General features: G+C 51.6%; 1 protein-coding gene across 1 annotated transcript in view; it reads left to right on the forward strand.

The window, feature by feature from the left end:
- KLHL29 (kelch like family member 29) overlaps positions 1–16,764 on the forward strand; it is a 145,358-nt gene that overhangs the window by 112,108 nt on the left and 16,486 nt on the right. Inside the window, exon 4 of the mRNA XM_068984092.1 lies at positions 7,044–7,182. Within this exon, the coding sequence (XP_068840193.1) occupies positions 7,044–7,182 (139 nt within the window). The remainder of the gene's footprint in view (positions 1–7,043; positions 7,183–16,764) is intronic.

The following is a 16,764-nucleotide window of genomic DNA, read 5'->3' on the forward strand; positions in this document are numbered from 1 at the left end:
TCCTGGGAGGGGTTGCCCTCGGGATGGTGGGGCTAAGATGGCGTGACTCCCCAGGAGAAGGCCTATCCTTCCGACTCAGGCTGGGCGTGCAGCCCACAGGTTTTATTCCATCTTACCAGGAAGCTGGAGCCCAGCTGGCTCTCAAGACTGATTCTGAGCCCAGTTCTTCTTTGTAAAAGAAGGCGGAGATGTGTATATGTGATGGTGGGGGAGGGAGGAAGTGAAAGAGCAGTGTCCCGCTTGGCAGCCCAGCCACTCCCTGACTGCCTGTGAAAGAAGCAGCAGGAGGCTGTGTTTGTGTAAAGCCACCATTTGTCCCCACGGTGTCAACATTCGTCGGGCTCCTGCTCCTGAATAAATTATCTGCTGGGTGTGCATGACAAAGCCTTTGCTGGGCTTTCTCAGTATATTTCACAACTGCTCTGAGTTTATAATTGTTTCAGATCCTTTATCAAATATGTGTCATAAAGACCAATGGGATTGGGTGTATTTATCACCTAGCTGGGTTCTTACTTGAGCTCTGAAAAAAATTATTTGGCTGCACAACCTTTCTCGGGGCTCTGAGTTAATGGACTTCTCTGCTGCAAAGCCACTGAAATTCGTTGCCTTTTAATATTTGACATCTCTTCCTCCTTATTACCACCTCAGACAGCCCTTCCAGTCCAGCTGGAACGAGCCCATTCGTCTCTGACAAATAACTTGTGTCGTTTGGTGAAAAATATGCAGAAGTTTGGCTGCAACTTCATCTCCAGTCTTGGTTCTGTTTGTGGCTTCACTCTCCTCTAAGCAAAGCATCCAGGGAATTCCCTGGTGATCCAGTGGCTAGGACTCCAAGCTCTCACTGCTGACGGCCTGAGTTCAATCCTTGGTCAGGGAACTAAGATCCCACAAGTCGTGCAGTGCAACATATAAATTAAAGAAATAAACAAAGCTCCCTCCATTACAAAAAACACACACAAACAAGCAAAGCCTCCAGCCCCAGGCAGACCCTTCCCAGGGTCTGCAGTCTCCTTTCTCTCTGATGCCACTGGCTGCTGGATTCATAGAGCTGGGTTACCCTAATCAAGTTAAATGAAGTTTGAGACAAGGAATTTAGAGATGTCTGTGACTAGGTGTCTTAAATTAATTATTTTTTTAAGTTTAAAAATAAATAAATGCTTGGTTTCCAAAGAAAAAAAGAATTAGCCTCACAGTAGTACTTTTCACAGCAGTTCAAAGAAAGAAGCAACCCAGAGGTCCACTGACAGATGGATGGATAAGCAAAAGGTGGTCAGTTCATACAATGATTCAATACCTGGTTGGGGAACTAAGATCCCACAAGCCAAGAGGCACAGTCAAAAAAAAAAAAAAATTAAAATTAAAAAGGAAGAAAAGAAGACTATCTGTTCTTCCCACAGAAAGGCAGGACATTTTCACACATGCCGCAACATGGATGAGCTCTGAGGACACTGTGCTAAGTGAAATAAGTCAGCCACTAAAAGACAGATACTGCACGATTCCATTTATAGGAGATACCTACAGTAGTCAAGTTTGTAGAGACAGAAGGATGTGGAAAGAGGAGAACAGGAAGTTGTTGTTTAAGGGGTACAGAATTTCAGTTTAGCAAGATAAAACTTGCACAGCAGTAAAATGTATAATATATAACAGTAAACGTATAATGTAGAGTAATAAAATGTGTTTAACACGGCTGAACTTAAAAATGGTTAAGATGGTAATTTTACAACAACAGTGGAAAGAATGAACTTCAAACTGAACCAGCAAAGGAGAAACGGACACAAAGGAAGTTCTCTGAGCGTTTGAGTTCATCATCTATTCATGCCTCCATATCAGTTAGGTGTGTTGCTGCATAACAAATAATTCTAAGATTTAGTGGCTTAAAACAACAACCACTTCCCTGGTGGCTCAGACAGTAAAGAATTCACCTGCAACTCGGGCAACCTGGATTTGATCCCTGGGAGGAGGGCAGGACAGCCCACTCCAGGATTCTTGCCTGGAGAATCCCCATGGACAGAGGAGCCTGGCGGGCTACAGGCCATGAGGTTGCAAAGGGTCAGACACGACCGATCGACTAAGCACAATAAGGACAGTGCTGTTTGGGTTGGGCTCAGGTGTCCTGGGTCAGACTCAGCTGATCTTGACAGGGGCTGGCTGGTCTAAATGGCTCATCTGCGAGGGCTCACCTCTGCTGCACGTGTTCTCTCATCCTCCAATAAAAGTAGCCCAGGAGTGATCAAATGGTGGTGGGGGCGTGAATTCCCAAAAAACATAAGCAAAGCCCCTTGAGGCTGTGGCTCACCCTCACAGAGGATCCTTTCAACCAAGTTTTCGGGTCTGAAACAAGTCACAAGTCCAGTCAAGATTCAAAGGGTGGGGCAAATAACTCTACCCTTTGATGGAAGGGGCTGCAAAGAATTTTTGCAGTCTAGCACACTGGCTGTATACATATGTCAGGCCGTGTGCTAAGTATTGAAGATAAGATACAATCCTGTGCAGGAGACATCCAAGTAAATAAATAATTACAACACATACTGTGCTCTAAAGAAGTAAGCACAGGATGCCAAGGACAGTGGAGGGCCAAGAAATCTGGAGGGAATAGGGGAAAGAGGCAATGAGGCCTGGGACAAAAATAATGCCTTAACTGGTACTGCAAGATAAAATGATGATTAGCCCAAAGAAGCAGGGAGGAAGAAAGACCTGAGCAGAGAGGCAAAGAGACAAGTAAAGAATGGAGGGGGACCTGCCTGGAGTTCATTGAGGCTTCGGTTGGGAGTGAAGGGCTCATGGAGAGGGGAGGAGCTGGGTGTGGGCCAGGGAGACATCACAGAGGGTCTGGCTCCCACGGCTAAGCCATGAAAATTTTACTTAAGCAGAGGCTGATTGTCAGGCTGCTGTGTGGAGGGGGCTTGGAGGGGGAACAGGTCAGAAAAGAGTAGACAGACTTGGAGGCTGTTGCAGGGGCTCAGGTAAGAGAGGATGGCAGCTCCGATAGGGCGCTGATGTGAATGGGACAAGAAGTGAATCAGTGCAGAGATTTCTGGGTGGTAAAAGACGCTGGACTGGGTGGGAGGGGAAGGGAGGAGTGAGGGAGGAGCCTAGTGAACGGATGGGCCTGTGCTTTCTTCTGGGTGGTCTGAGCTGAGGGAGTTTCCCAAGGAGGGGCAAGATGGAGGGCACAGGGGAGCCACTTGGGTGGTCAAGGCAAGGGCATGGGGTCCCCACTCAAAGCCAAGAAGACCAGGAAACAATTTCCTGATGCCAGCCTGAACCTTGAGGTCAAGGCCTGTCCTCCTTCACAAGTCGAGGCATATTCTGCTTGCCATCCTCAGAATCCAATTTGAAGACATACCCCGTGGCAGGCTCTGCCCTGAGGCCTGCAGACCACCCAAGCTGGGCACCATGTGGCTGGTCTGAAGGCTTCTCCAGGAACTCACAGGCCTCCAAGCCCCTCAGACATGAAGGGGTTTCCTTTACCAAGACAGGGTGGGCAGGGGGGCAGCTTGTGCCCAGAGCCCATGCTGGCTTCCTCCCATGGATCCTCAGTCACCATGTCCCCAGATGCCCGCTCTTCAGCTGGGCACTCAGCCAGCAGCAGTGAGCACGTACTGACTGATCGATACTTCCAATGCACTCGGGGCCCTGCTGTGAGAAGGACTCCCCTAGTGAGCCCTTTCATAAATTGAAAAATTCTCCTGAAACTGAGTAATCTTGCCCAGCTATTAAAACCAGATTTCCACAAAGCGAGGGTAGGAAGCGCCCACAGTTCCAAGGACCTGTCTTTCCAAGCACCTCCCAGATCCAGCCTGAGGAGCAGGCATCACTGCTGGGGCTGGGACTGCAGATGAAATCATCCCTGGGAACTGAGTTTGAAGGAAAATTTTCCAAAACAATCAGAATGCTTTGGGCCCAGAAAGCATGGCATTCCGTGCAGCTAGCCCTGCATTCTCCCTGTCGCCTGAGCGCAGTTAACTCAGCAGGCGTCTGGGCCGTATCCATCTCTCGATGCAGTGACCACTGGGGCCACCAGAGCACGTGCCCATGGTGCTTGGGGGAACTGAGTGCCAAAAGCTGGAGCAACTGGCCCAGGGTCACCCAGCCAATTAGTGGCAAAGCTGGAACAAGAACCGGAAATTCCACCCCAGAGCTCTTTCTCCCCCAACACCTCCCACCCCATCTCCCCATGGGATTTCACTCCAAAAGGTGACATCATCCAACTGGTTCACAGTTTGGGAATGAATTCAGCTGGGGCTCCTTTGTGGAGCTAATGTGAGATGCGAACACAGCAGTTCAGCCTTAACCCAGCCCAACCCTGCAGGTTCTCCCTGTGTCGGGTCCACCCCCACAGGCCATATGATTCAGGTCCCCACTGCCAACTCTCCCCAGGTGTCCCACGGCCCTAACCTTATCCCCGCAGCTGAATTCATCACCCTCTCCCTTCCCGAGGTCCCCCCAGCAGCGGGAAGTGGTCTTCATGCCCCCCAACCCCGTTATGGTTCCTGCAGAGTTGATGGCCATGGTGGTTGTTCAGGCACCCAGTCATGTCCGATTCTTTGAGACCCCCATGGACGGCAGCACGCCAGGCTTCCGTGTCCCTCATCTCCTGGAGTTTGCCCAAGTTCGTGTTCATTGCATCGCTGATGCTGTCCAGCCATCTCATCCTCTGACTCCTTCTTCTGCCCTCGATCTTTCCCAGCATCAGTAACTTTTCCAGTGAGTCGTCTGTTCGCATCAGATGACGAAAATACTGGAGTCAGGGTACCCATGGCCTAAATACTTGTGCTTTTTTCTGGTCCTTCTGTCCCCATAGCAGCTCAGGCCTTTGTCACTTCTCACTTGGATTGCAGAGTGATCACCACCATCAACAAAAACATCGAACTTACCACCATTGAGTGTTTAGCATGTGCTGAGCACAGGGCTAACAGCTGACCATGGGATAGTGCCATTAATCTTCACCAGATGGGGACATGGAAGCTTTGGGGAGTCTGGGTAACTTTCTCAAGATCACACACCAATAAGAGAGCTCAGGGTCTCCCCCAGTCCCGGCTCTGAAGCCCAGCTCTCTCTCCACAGGGTGCTTTCTTGCCCTGCACCCTGCCTCTGCCATGACCGTTGGAATCCACGCTGGCCACCCCCCTGCACAGAACCCCTGCTGACTTCCTTTTGCCCAGAGCGTTAAGCTGGCTCGCAGGGTTTTGAGATCTGACCCCCTCCTGTCCTCCCGTCACATCTCTGTCTCTCCCCAGGCCTTGTGTCTGTCCCCTGCATCCGCCTCACCGTGTCCCCCTTGCCCTCCACCTGGGGCTTTGCACCCTGCTGGTTTCCCTTGCTCCAGGTTGGAGCACACCCATGGGAGCCTCTAGAGTCCCCAGCAAATGAACGCCCTCCCCAATACACACACGCTCCTGTAGGTGCCCTGCAGTGACCCCAGCTCAGCGTGATGTTGGTCTGGTGAGGGACAGTGATTTGGCATTGCCCGAGCACCTCAGTACCCACCCCATGAGTTCCCAGTGTGTCCTCTCGAAGGGTCTGGCTGACCTCAAAGCCCACAAACTCTTGCCCATCCCTGATTGTGAGCATCTGATCTTCACCAAGTTCTGAGACTAGAACAGAGGGAGCCTCCATCCCCATTTTACAGACATAGAAACAGAGGCTCAGGAAGCACAGGGCCTTGGCCACAGACAGGAGTGTCAGAAGTGGAGCTGGGCTCGGCAGGTATCTTGGCAGGCAGTTGATGATGGCCCAGGAGGACAGAGATGAGTGGTCAGGCTGGAGCAGGGCCCACTGGAGGGTAATTCCAGAACACCAGCCAGGGTGCTACAAAGACCCACCCATGGAGCTCGAGGTTCCAGTGGGGGACTTAGTTCTGCAGACCATCCTTTCCCATTCAGCTGCTGAATAGTCTAGGTCATTCTAGCCCAAGAATCTGGACCTCTGATGTCCAGCAACCAGGAAAGCTACAGGCAGGCTCTATCCAGGAGGAGATCGGGTCGGGGGGGCAGGCAGGCTGGGCAAGGCTGGTGGGAGTGTTGCTCCTCTGAAGTCTTTAACTTTGCAAGTGAGAGTGTTTATATAAACTAAGCAGGATAGTTGTCAGGCTCTCCTCCTTCCCTCCTCTGAGCCTTGAAGTGGGTCTGGGAGAAGCTTCTGACATGCCCATGTTCGGAGCCCAAGCACCTGGGGCGCTTTCTGTGCCAGCCCCAGGTGGCCAAGACACCAGGCAAAGGTAGGTGTGCGTCAGGCTGGAAGGCCACTTCTTGGAACCTCCTGGGGCTGCAAGCCAGGCTCTCCTGTGCTGAAGACCCAGGTGAGGGGAGGGGGTCCTGAGAGGATGACTCAGGAAGTGGGAGGAGGTATCGACTATCCTTGCCCCTGGCTTGCTTCCCCACCCTCACCCCCAAACCCCCACATCAGTCCCGGAAGTGTGAAAAGGAGGTGCTCATCAGGCCCCCACTCCACCCCTCCTTTCTTGGGGACCCCTCCCCAAGAAGCCCGCCCCAGCCATGGCTGTGAGTATCTAACGTAAGGGACGCTGTTTTTGCAGGTTTTGTGGTTTTTATTCCTTTGAACCATATCCAGCCCATCTTACATCACAATGCCATGCTTTACTTGGTATCAGATACATCGGCACTCATTGGCATTTGGAGAACTTGTTCTGTAGCTAAATCCCAGTTTTCAGTTGTCTATGATGATGTATTCTCTGTGTTTCCAATTGTTGGTATGGAAACTTTTCTCCCAGTCTTTCAAGTCTGGGTTTGGTTTTTTTAGTTTCTGGGTTTTTTTTGTTGTTGTTGTTTTGTGTTTGGGACTTTTTTTTTTTTTTTGCTTTTGAAAGCCGTTATTCCTTTGATTATGTAACCCCTCCCAGTTGCTGCTTGTTTACGCATTGTTTGTGACTTCTTTTGACTGTCAGTGTTTGAGCCAGTCTTGCCAAGAAACAGTATCAAGTATTTTCCTATTTCTCTACTTCTTGAAAAAAAAAATTTAAAAAAAAAAAAAAAAAAACTCTTAATGGGAACCTGGCCCTGTCTGTCTTCTCTGTTCTGCAGAAATGTTGAAGGAATTGAACCAGCAGCGCAGAGCGAAAGCGTTTACAGACCTGAAAATTGTTGTTGAAGGCAGAGAGTTTGAAGTCCACCAAAATGTTCTAGCTTCCTGCAGCTTGTATTTCAAGGACCTGATTCAAAGGTTTGCCTTCCTTCCAGCTGTGGTCGGGTCTGTTCCTTTGTAGGACGCTTTTGTGTCGCTTTTCTCCTCCCCTCTCTTACAGGTTCCTGAAGCGTGACTCCCTGTCACAGAGCCAGTAGCCATCTCTCCTCCCCCTCCTCCTCCCAGTGCCCTCTCACACACAGCCTCAGAGCAGCCACTGTCCCCAGCCCATCCCACACAGCTTTGCTGGTCCCTGGGGTGGGGGGCCTCTGCCAGCAGTAGGCAACATTCCACCCCACCCTTGAGGGTCCTGCATTCTCAGTGGCTCGCGAGCCCTCGCTGAGGTTAGGAGGACTGCAGACTCCACTCTAAGGGACTGCTGCACACTGCTACCACTGGGCCAGCACAGGCCCCCAGCACCAGCACCGCTGCTGTCGACAGTGAATTAATGCTAGGACAGCACATCGACCAGACTGTCCCCCACCGAGGAGCACGAGGCACCCACGGGGCCACTCTTCCAACAGCCCAAGTCAGGGAGAACTGACCTGTAGCCAAAGCCTCATTCATGCTGCATGTCTCGATACTTGTACACTGAGCCTAAGCCAGCCCTTCTGAGCACAGACCAGGTGTGTCCTAAACACGGTCTCTCTCAGCCTTTGCTCCCCTCCCCTCCTACCCTCTGCCCCGGCTATTTCTACCTGAATGAGTCTTAATGGTGCATGAGCATCTTTTTTTTTTCCATTATGTTGATTTTTTTTTTTTTTTTTTTTTTACTTTGTCTGCTTCATACCCTTGCAAAGAAGTCAGGGGCCACCTTCTAGCACCTTAGTGAGGGAGAGCAGACGAGGGGGCCAGCCCAGGGTAACGCTCCTGTTTCTCTCACCCATCAGCAGATTAATGCCGCTGCTCATTTTGCCTTGCAGCCTCTCCGGGGCGGACGCTGAGCCAGGACTGTGCTCAGAGTGGGAGGACAGACCTCTGCTTGCTTCCCACTGCTGTGTTTGGACTTGCCAACTAACCCCAGAGTGACTGTGTTTTGTTCCAGGATGGCACACTGGCCGGCATCTCCTTTCCAATCTGTTGTGTCCTTTCACTTCGAGCTGAGCTGCCCGGCGTGTGAGCCCCGCGCAGCCGCACTGGCCCCAGCCATGCAGGAACGGGCAGGCTCTTTGTGACTTCCAGTCCCATGGATAGCTTGGCTCTCTGGCCCCTGGTGCTTGGGTTCTCTCTGACCGAGCACAGGGGTTGGGGCACGAGCTCTGGGGTGAAGGGGCACGGCCAGTGGCTTCTTCGGGCCAAAGGAGGTCTTTGTGCTGCCACTCTTGGCAAATTCTCAACCGACAGTGGCCGGCACCCGGCCGCTGGATTGCAGAACCGGCATCCTTGGCCTTGGTCCCTGCTCCAGATCGCTGGAGAGCACAGAGGGAGCAGGATACAGGGGCAGCTTGGTACTGAGCGATGGCCCAGCCCTGGGCTAGAAAGATGTGGGCAAGGGGAGTGCAGGAGCTCTTTGACTATTGTCAGAGACCATACATGTAAAGCCAGAAGCTCACACACGACAGAGAAGAGACACGGCTAGGTGGGAACCCAAAGTAGTGAAGGCTTCTTGGACAGACCGAAAAGAAGGAAGAAGAACATTCCAGGCAAAGGATGGGTTGCTTGGAATGTTCTGGAATGCAAAGAATGTTCTACAATGTTTTAAAATGTTTCAGGCAAAGGATGGGTTGCCTGGAATAACAAGCTGAGGACAGAGACAGTCATGAGCAGTGGGGATGAGGAGATGGCCCTCCCAGAGAGAAGTGTGAGCTAGGGTGAGACGGCATGGCGTGGGACGGCATGGCAGGCCCTGACCTCCAGGCCAGGGCCCTGGGCTCGCTCTGAGGGTGTGGAGCCCATCAGGGTAAGCGGAACAGAGATGCCCACTCTCAGATGGGAGAACTGCAGGACGGGCCTCAGTGACCCTAACCAGAAAGGCTGGGTGCAGGGGCTGAGCTGAGCTGGGAGCCGGGAGACCTGGGTTCTACCCCTGACTCTGTCCTGTGACCCCAGTCAGGTCATGTCCTCTCCCTCAGGCCTCAGGGTTTTCTCATCTGTAAAACAGGAGGTTGGTTCAAATAATGTTCAGGTTTCCTTTCTGCTCTCACAGGGTGATGGTGAGGGGATGGGCAGGGCTTCCTGAGTGCAAGCACAGACAGACAGGTCCACGGACCAAGGTCAGGGGCGAGCTGGGGGAGGTGATGCATTGAGTGTTTGGCCTGTCAAGTTTCAGCAGCCTGAAGATACCCAAGTAGAGATGACTGGTAGGCAGCCAGAGATCTGAGGTCTGGGGAGACAGGGCTGAGTCTTCAGCGTACAGGAGGGTCACTCAGCAGGAGAGGAGGCCACAGCAGAACCCAGAAATGCCCTGCAGTTCAAAATCATAATGCCAGAAAATTCCAAGGTCATCTGGCTCAGGTGGTAAAGAATCTGCCTGTAAAACAGGAGACTTGGGTTCTTTGATCCCCGGGTCAGGAAGATCACCTGGAGAAAGGAATGGCAACCTACTCCAGGATTATTGCCTGGAGAATTCCATGGGCAAAGGCTATAGTCCAAGGAGTCGCAAAGAGTCACACACAACTAATCAAGTCAAACAGGACTAAGTAATGAACACCTTCACTTTCTAGTGGTTAGGACTTGGCACTTTTACTGCGGAGACCCAGATTCAACCCCTGGTGGGGGAACTAAGATCCTGCAAGAGGCAAGATGCAGCCAAGAAAAAAAAAATTCCCTCGTCCTAACCATGGGCACACATCACTATTTCTGCCCACAGAGGCCAGAAGACGCCTTCATGGGGGAGGAAAGCAGACTCTATAGAAAGATGATTTCCTTCCGGGCCGTGTAAAATCCTCGAGTATCTCACGTTCTTAGTGGTCAAGGAGCATCTGCCATTGCCATCTCACGTCTGCCTCCTTGAGTCTGTGACCCCGAGACTTAGTGTGCAGTAGACAGAATGACCCAGCAGGAGAGCAAGGCTCTACCCGCCAAACCCCACGCAGGGTCTTTCCTCTCAGACAGCTGCACTAACACAAGCAGAGGTGTGGGGGCCTTCTATGGGCCGTGACACCCTGGCCCTGCCCTTCCCCAGGGCCTAGGTAAGCCCTGTCAGGGGCAGAGGCCCTCCCTCTGCTGTCTGGGACCCCAGACCTGGGGGCTCTGGCTGGCCTCCTTCCAGCCTCTAGCCTGGCACAGGTGATGCAGTCCTTGCTCTGAACCCACTGAGGACCCATCTCAGCATCAGCCCCAACCCCAGTACGACGCCCTCACCTGGAGCCACAGACCAGGCATGGGGAGCCCAGTCATTCCCTACTCTTCACCCAGAAAGCAAGCAGGAGCCCCTCCTGGGTACAGGGAACCACTGAATGAGATGGGCGCTGGCCCTTGGGGAGACCACGGTATGGGGAGGAGGAAACTGTAAAGTGCGGCTGGGAGCGCAGGGTGAAGGCAGCAGAGGAGGGTTGCTGGCTCCCAGGCCAATTGCCTGACTCCACAAGGGAGGGAAGTTTGGAGATGGCCCCTGGGATAGGGGTGGCATCTGGCCTGGGTTTTGAACCCAGAGAGGAATTGGCCATGCAGACAAGCTCAGGGCCTCAGGATGGCAGGGGGTGATGGTAGCACAGGTTAGCAGGTATCCCTGCAACATCAAGTGCAAGGTGGAGACGGAGGGGACGAGGCAGTGTGGAAGACGGGAGTCAGCTCACAGGGCTTGTTCTAAACCTGGGGGTGTCATGTTCAGGCTTGCAGTTAATAAAGATGACAGTTGGACCAGGAGCGGGACAGCCACGTATCAGAGTGTCCTCTGGACCAGCCTTCTCAGCTCAGAGCCCCCTCAGCGACCCCCCTAGCAGCAGCCTTTTGCCCTTCATCTTCCCTTATTTAGTTTCAAACTCTAGTCCTTCCTCTGACAAGGGCAAGACCCAGCCCACAGGGAGACCTGCTGAGATGTTTAATGTTACCCTGCAAGCCCCACCCCCATTGAACCTGATGAGTAGGTGCCCCCATTCTACAGATGAAGGGATTGAGGCAAGGGAATTCTAAGTAACCAGTAGATCTGGCATTCAAACTGAGGCCCTCATGCTCTTCAGTTCAGTTCAGTTATTCAGCCGTGTCCAACTCTTTGTGACCCCATGAATCACAGCATGCCAGGCCTCCCTGTCCATCATCAACCCCCAGAGTTCACGCAAACTCATGTCCATTAAGTCAGTGATGCCATCCAGCCATCTCATCCTCTGTCATCCCCTTCTCCTCCTGCCCCCAATCCCTCCCAGCATCAGGGTCTTTTCCAATGAGTCAAATCTTTGCATGAGGTGGCCAAAGTACTGGAGGTTCAGTTTCAGCATCTTCCAGTGAACACCCAGAACTGATCTCCTTTAGAATGGACTGGTTGGATCTCCTTGCAGTCCAAGGGACTCTCAAGAGTCTTCTCCAACACCACAGTTCAAAAGGATCAATTCTTCGGTGCTCAGCTTTCTTCACAGTCCAACTTTCACATCCATACATGACCACTGGAAAAACCATAGCCTTGACTAGACAGACCTTTGTTGGCAAAGTAATAGGTTGGTCATAACTTTCCTTCCAAGGAGTAAGTGTCTTTTAATTTCATGGCTGCAGTCACCATCTGCAGTGATTTTGGAGCCCAAAAAAATAAAGTCTGACACTGTTTCCACTGTTTCTCCATCTATTTCCCATGAAGTGACGGGACCAGATGCCATGATCTTCATTTTCTGAATGGTGAGCTTTAAGCCAACTTTTTCACTCTCCTCTTTCACTTTCATCAAGAGGCCTTTTAGTTCCTCTTCACCCTCTGCCATAAGGGTGGTGTCATCTGCATATCTGAGGTTATTGATATTTCTCCTGGCAATCTTGATTCCAGCTTGTGCTTCTTCCAGCCCAGAGTTTCTCATGATGTACTCTGCATAGAAGTTAAATAAGCAGGGTGACAATATACAGCCTTGACGTACTCCTTTTCCTGTTTGGAAACAGTCTGTTGTTCCATGTCGTTTTAACTGTTGCTTCCTGATCTGCATATAGGTTTCTCAAGAGGCAGGTCAGGTGGTCTGGTATTCCCGTCTCTTGAAGAATTTTCCACAGTTTATCGTGATCCACACAGTCAAAGGCTTTGGCATAGTCAATAAAGCAGAAATAGATGTTTTTCTGGAACTCTCTTCCTTTTTCCACGAGCCAGCAGATGTTGGCAATTTGATCTCTGGTTCCTCTGCCTTTTCTAAAACCAGCTTGAACATCTGGAAGTTCATGGTTCATGTATTGCTGAAGCTTAAGCTTGGAGAATTTTGAGCATTACTTTACCAGCATATGCAATTGTGCAGTAGATTGAGCATTCTTTGGCATTGCCTTTCTTTGGGATTGGAATGAAAACTGACCTTTTCGGGTCCTGTGGCCACTGCTGAGTGTTCCAAATTTGCTGGCATATGGAGTGCAACACTTTCACAGCATCATCTTTCAGATTTGAGATAGCTCCACTGCAATTCCATCACCTCCACTAGCTTTGTTCAGTGATGCTTCCTAAGGCCCACTTGACTTCACATTCCAGAATGTCTGGCTCTAGGTTATCACTATTGTGATTATCTGGGTCATGAAGCTCTTTTTTGTACAGTTCTCCTGTGTATTCTTGCCACCTCATCTTAATATCTTCTGCTTCTGTTAGGTCCATACCATTTCTGTCCTTTATTGTGCCCATCTTTGCGTAAAATGTTCCCGTGGTATCTCTAATTTTCTTGAAGAGATCTCTATTCTTTCCCATTTTGTTGTTTTCCTCTATTTCTTTGCATTGATCGCTGAAGAAGCCCTCTTATCTCTCCTTGCTATTCTTTGGAACTCTGCATTCAGATGCTTATATCTTTCCTTTTCTCCTTTGCTTTTCACTTCTCTTCTTTTCACAGCTATTTGTAAGGCCTCCTCAGACAGCCATTTTGCTTTTTCACATTTCTGTTCCATGAGTATGGTCTTGATCCCTGTTCCTATACAATGTTATGAACCTCCATCCATAGTTCATCAGGCACTCTATCAGATCTAGTCCCTTAAATCTATTTTTCACTTCCACTGTATAATCATAAGGGATTTGATTTAGGTGATATCTGAATGGTCTAATGGTTTTTCCCTACTTTCTTCAATTTAAGTCTAAATTTGGCAATAAGGAGTTCAGGATCTGAACCACAATCAGCTCCCAGTCTTGTTTATGTTGACTGTATAGAGCTTCTCCATCTTTGGCTGCAAAGAATATAATCAGTCTGTTTTCAGTGTTGACCATCTGGTGATGCCCATGTGTAGAGTCTTCTCTTGTGTTGTTGGAAGAGGGTGAACACCCATTTTCTGACCCAGGGAAGAACAAAACCATCCTTTCTACTCCTGCACAAAGTTTGTACGGAAGGGGGAAGTAAAATCTCAGTGTTGACAGTGTAGAAGTGTGCAAGAAAAGGGGACGCAGAGCTTGTGTGTGTGTGTGTGTGTGCACATATATTAGAAATGCTTGTAAACTGGCCACAGAATCCACCCAAGAAAAGACATAACCCTTGCCCCCATGAGACAAGCCCTCTCCCCCGTACCCAGGAGAGGCTGTGTCCACTGGAGTGAAGGCTGGAGGAGGCTCAGAGGGGCTGGGAAAAGAGCACATGAGGCCATGGGGAAGTTCAGCACAAAGCCCAGGATAAGATGGTAAGGCTGTCAAATCATCCTTCTATGCCTACTCTGAGTCCCCCTGACAATCAGGTGAAAGCCCAGCAGGAAACGGAGCTGCAGCCCTGTCTTTGGATAACATGAAGCCTAGTGCTGCGTAACAACCAGGCCCTACCTGCACCCAGGCTGGCGGGTGAACACCAGCAGGACTGAGTGGAGAGGACTGAGTGGACTGAGCCCCAGGTGTCAGGAAGGAAGGAGGATGTGTTGAGCAGACTAGACCTAGACATAAACTTGGTCAAACTCCGGGAGATGGTGAGGGACAGGGAAGCTTGGCGTCCTGCAGTCCATGGGATCGCAAAATGTCAGACATGACTTGGCGACTGAACAAGACCTAATGGGGTCCTGGGGAGGCAGGCTTCTGAGTCAAGGGTCACTTCTCAACCCCAGTGAGCAGGACTGAGGTCTGCCTTTCATGAAGAAGTCCCTTCACTTTTCCCCCAGGAGCCAAGGAGCTCTGGGGGACCATTGGTCCCCCATTGGTGCCAATAAGGGCACTGGCTGCACTCACTGGCCTGGTGGGCTGCAGGCCCCTTCAGAGGGGACCGGTCTGTTCTTCTTTAGAGACACCAGGGGCCCTGCCTGCCTGCCACAAGTGTGGGAGACAACGCCTAGCCCCAAAGGAGCATTGCCCCCGCATCTCACCAAATGGGACAGAGACCTGGCATTCTACCTTCTCTCTCCTCTCACTAAGCCTGCTGGAGCCACCAGCATATTTGAGCTCTATCCTCTTTTCATAGTAAATGAAAACAGATGGACAAATTTTCTGCAGGTTGATTTTCACAAGCCCCATGTGTAGACGCTGGACTTCTCACTCCAGCCCCCTCTCCAGGGGGGAACTAAAAGGATCTCTGTAATTGAGTGGCACAGACCTGGCATGCAGGGGAGCCCTGTAGAGTTAATGCAGTAGTCTAGCCATGTGCCTTTCTCCCTCCTTCCCTGAGAAGCTGGGCATTTGTGGGTGGCAGGCTAACCCTTTCTTGGGAGAACAGAGCCGAAGAGAGAGAGAGAATCACACATCCCAAGTCCTGGGTGGGGTCACCCTCCTGAGTGAAGCAGGGTGCCATCCACATTCATCCCTGCTCCACGTTTACCCCCACTCCCCACTGCCCCAACAGTTCCAGATCCAGCTTGCAGAGTGAATGCATGTGATCTCTGAGGTGTGTGGGGGTGGATGAGACTCTGTCCTGAATTCTGAAGAGGGCAGTTCTTATCCTGCAAGAGTGAATTGCTAATGGTGGGGTCACAAAAATCCTAACACTGGGGTAAGCCATTCCCAACACATCTGCCAAGATCTGCCAGACCTGTCAAGCAGAGCCTACATCCCATATGCTGGGGACATACCCCTAATTGGGAGGAGGTGACCCCAGGAAGTTTTAGTCTCCTGAGAGAACCTGTGGGCCCTGTGTGCACTGGACATCTCCAGCCTACCTCTCACTCCCATGCTCCTGCCCCCAGGGTCAGGCCACAGCCCCACCCTGCCAAGGCTGTCATTCCTGCCCTGCTGCCCTTCTCTCCAAGGTCACATCGTGACCCCGATTATCCAGCAGCTCCCCAGATACTCTGTGGGGCTGAGGGGAATGGGACTCTCAGAGCCCACGAGCCAGCTTAGGACAGGGACAGAACTGTCATCAAGGGAGGAGACAGCTCCCCACTGGTGATCAGGACCACCCTTCAAGGGTAATGCCTCCCAGGGGCTCCTTGCTCAGAGGGAAGAGGCCGACGGAGCACAGAGGTCCTGTCCCAAGATAGTCTGATGGTCAGGGAAGGAGAGTGACCACTTGCCTCCCTCTGCCCCCACAGCTGCCTGGGCCACCCAGGAATGCCAGTGTGGACTATGAACCTGCTATTCAAGGGAGCTGCAGGAGGCCTCACTGTCAGGGGCCTAGCCTCCTCCAGATCTTGAACTCCACCACCCAAAAAAGCCTCCATAACATCCCCATGTGCTCCTCTGTGGCCAGGGGGAATGGTTGTTCAGCTCACAACACCTGGCATCTGGCCCCAGGGACCTCCAGCCGCTCCCCACAGATCCTTTGCTCAGTGGCTGACTCCCCTCCATAGGTGGCCCCAGTAGTGGGGGAGTAGGGGATGTGGGGGAACAGAGCCCCAGCTGAGCATCGCAGGAGCAGCAGTCCTTGGACAGCCCCTGCCATGGTCAACATCCCGCCGTGCCCCTCTGGGCAACCCTTGGCTCCTCGGCCATGAGGCAGCACCATGTCCTCAGGACCTATCCTTGGCTCAGACTCCAGGCAAGACAAGCATCTCCCCACAAGTTTAACCACACAGGTCCCACCAGACCCATCACCTGGGGCCGTGGGCTCCACTGGCCTTCCATCTACCCAACACCCCTCCCCACAGGGTGACTCCATGGTCCTCAGGGTCACATGCATGTCAGAGCATGTGTGTGCACGCATGTGTGTACATCCTAAAGTCCCACCTCAGCTCCTCTCTGATTTTGTGCTGAGAGTTTGCAGGGAGACAGGAAAGCTGGCCAGATGGAGCTAGGCAGCAGGGGCTGGGAGCCTTGGGAGAAGGGGAGCAGCCCTACTTTGGCCTCATGAGCCCTGCCCTGGCTGTGGCCCAGCATGACCTCCCCAGAGCATGAAGGACGGTGGTGGGGATGGTGGGAGGCAGAAAGTGGCAGGTAGGAATGAAAGCAGAGTAGAGTGAGAGGTTGACCAGATAGCTCCTGAGGCCTGGGGCGTTCAGAATGTCTGTGGTTTCAAGTGATTCCATAATAAACCATTTTTATACTTAACAAAGTCACCCAAGCATGGAAATCCATCCTGACAGCTGAAGACTAGGTGTGTTAAGACACTTTAAAACTCACACAAACTGTGTGTATCTATGGGCTTGAGAAGGAGCTGTGCTCAGACGCTCTGTCTAGCCTAC

The sequence above is a fragment of the Capricornis sumatraensis genome, chromosome 1, assembly GCF_032405125.1.
Source record: "Capricornis sumatraensis isolate serow.1 chromosome 1, serow.2, whole genome shotgun sequence".
NCBI lineage: Eukaryota > Metazoa > Chordata > Mammalia > Artiodactyla > Bovidae > Capricornis > Capricornis sumatraensis.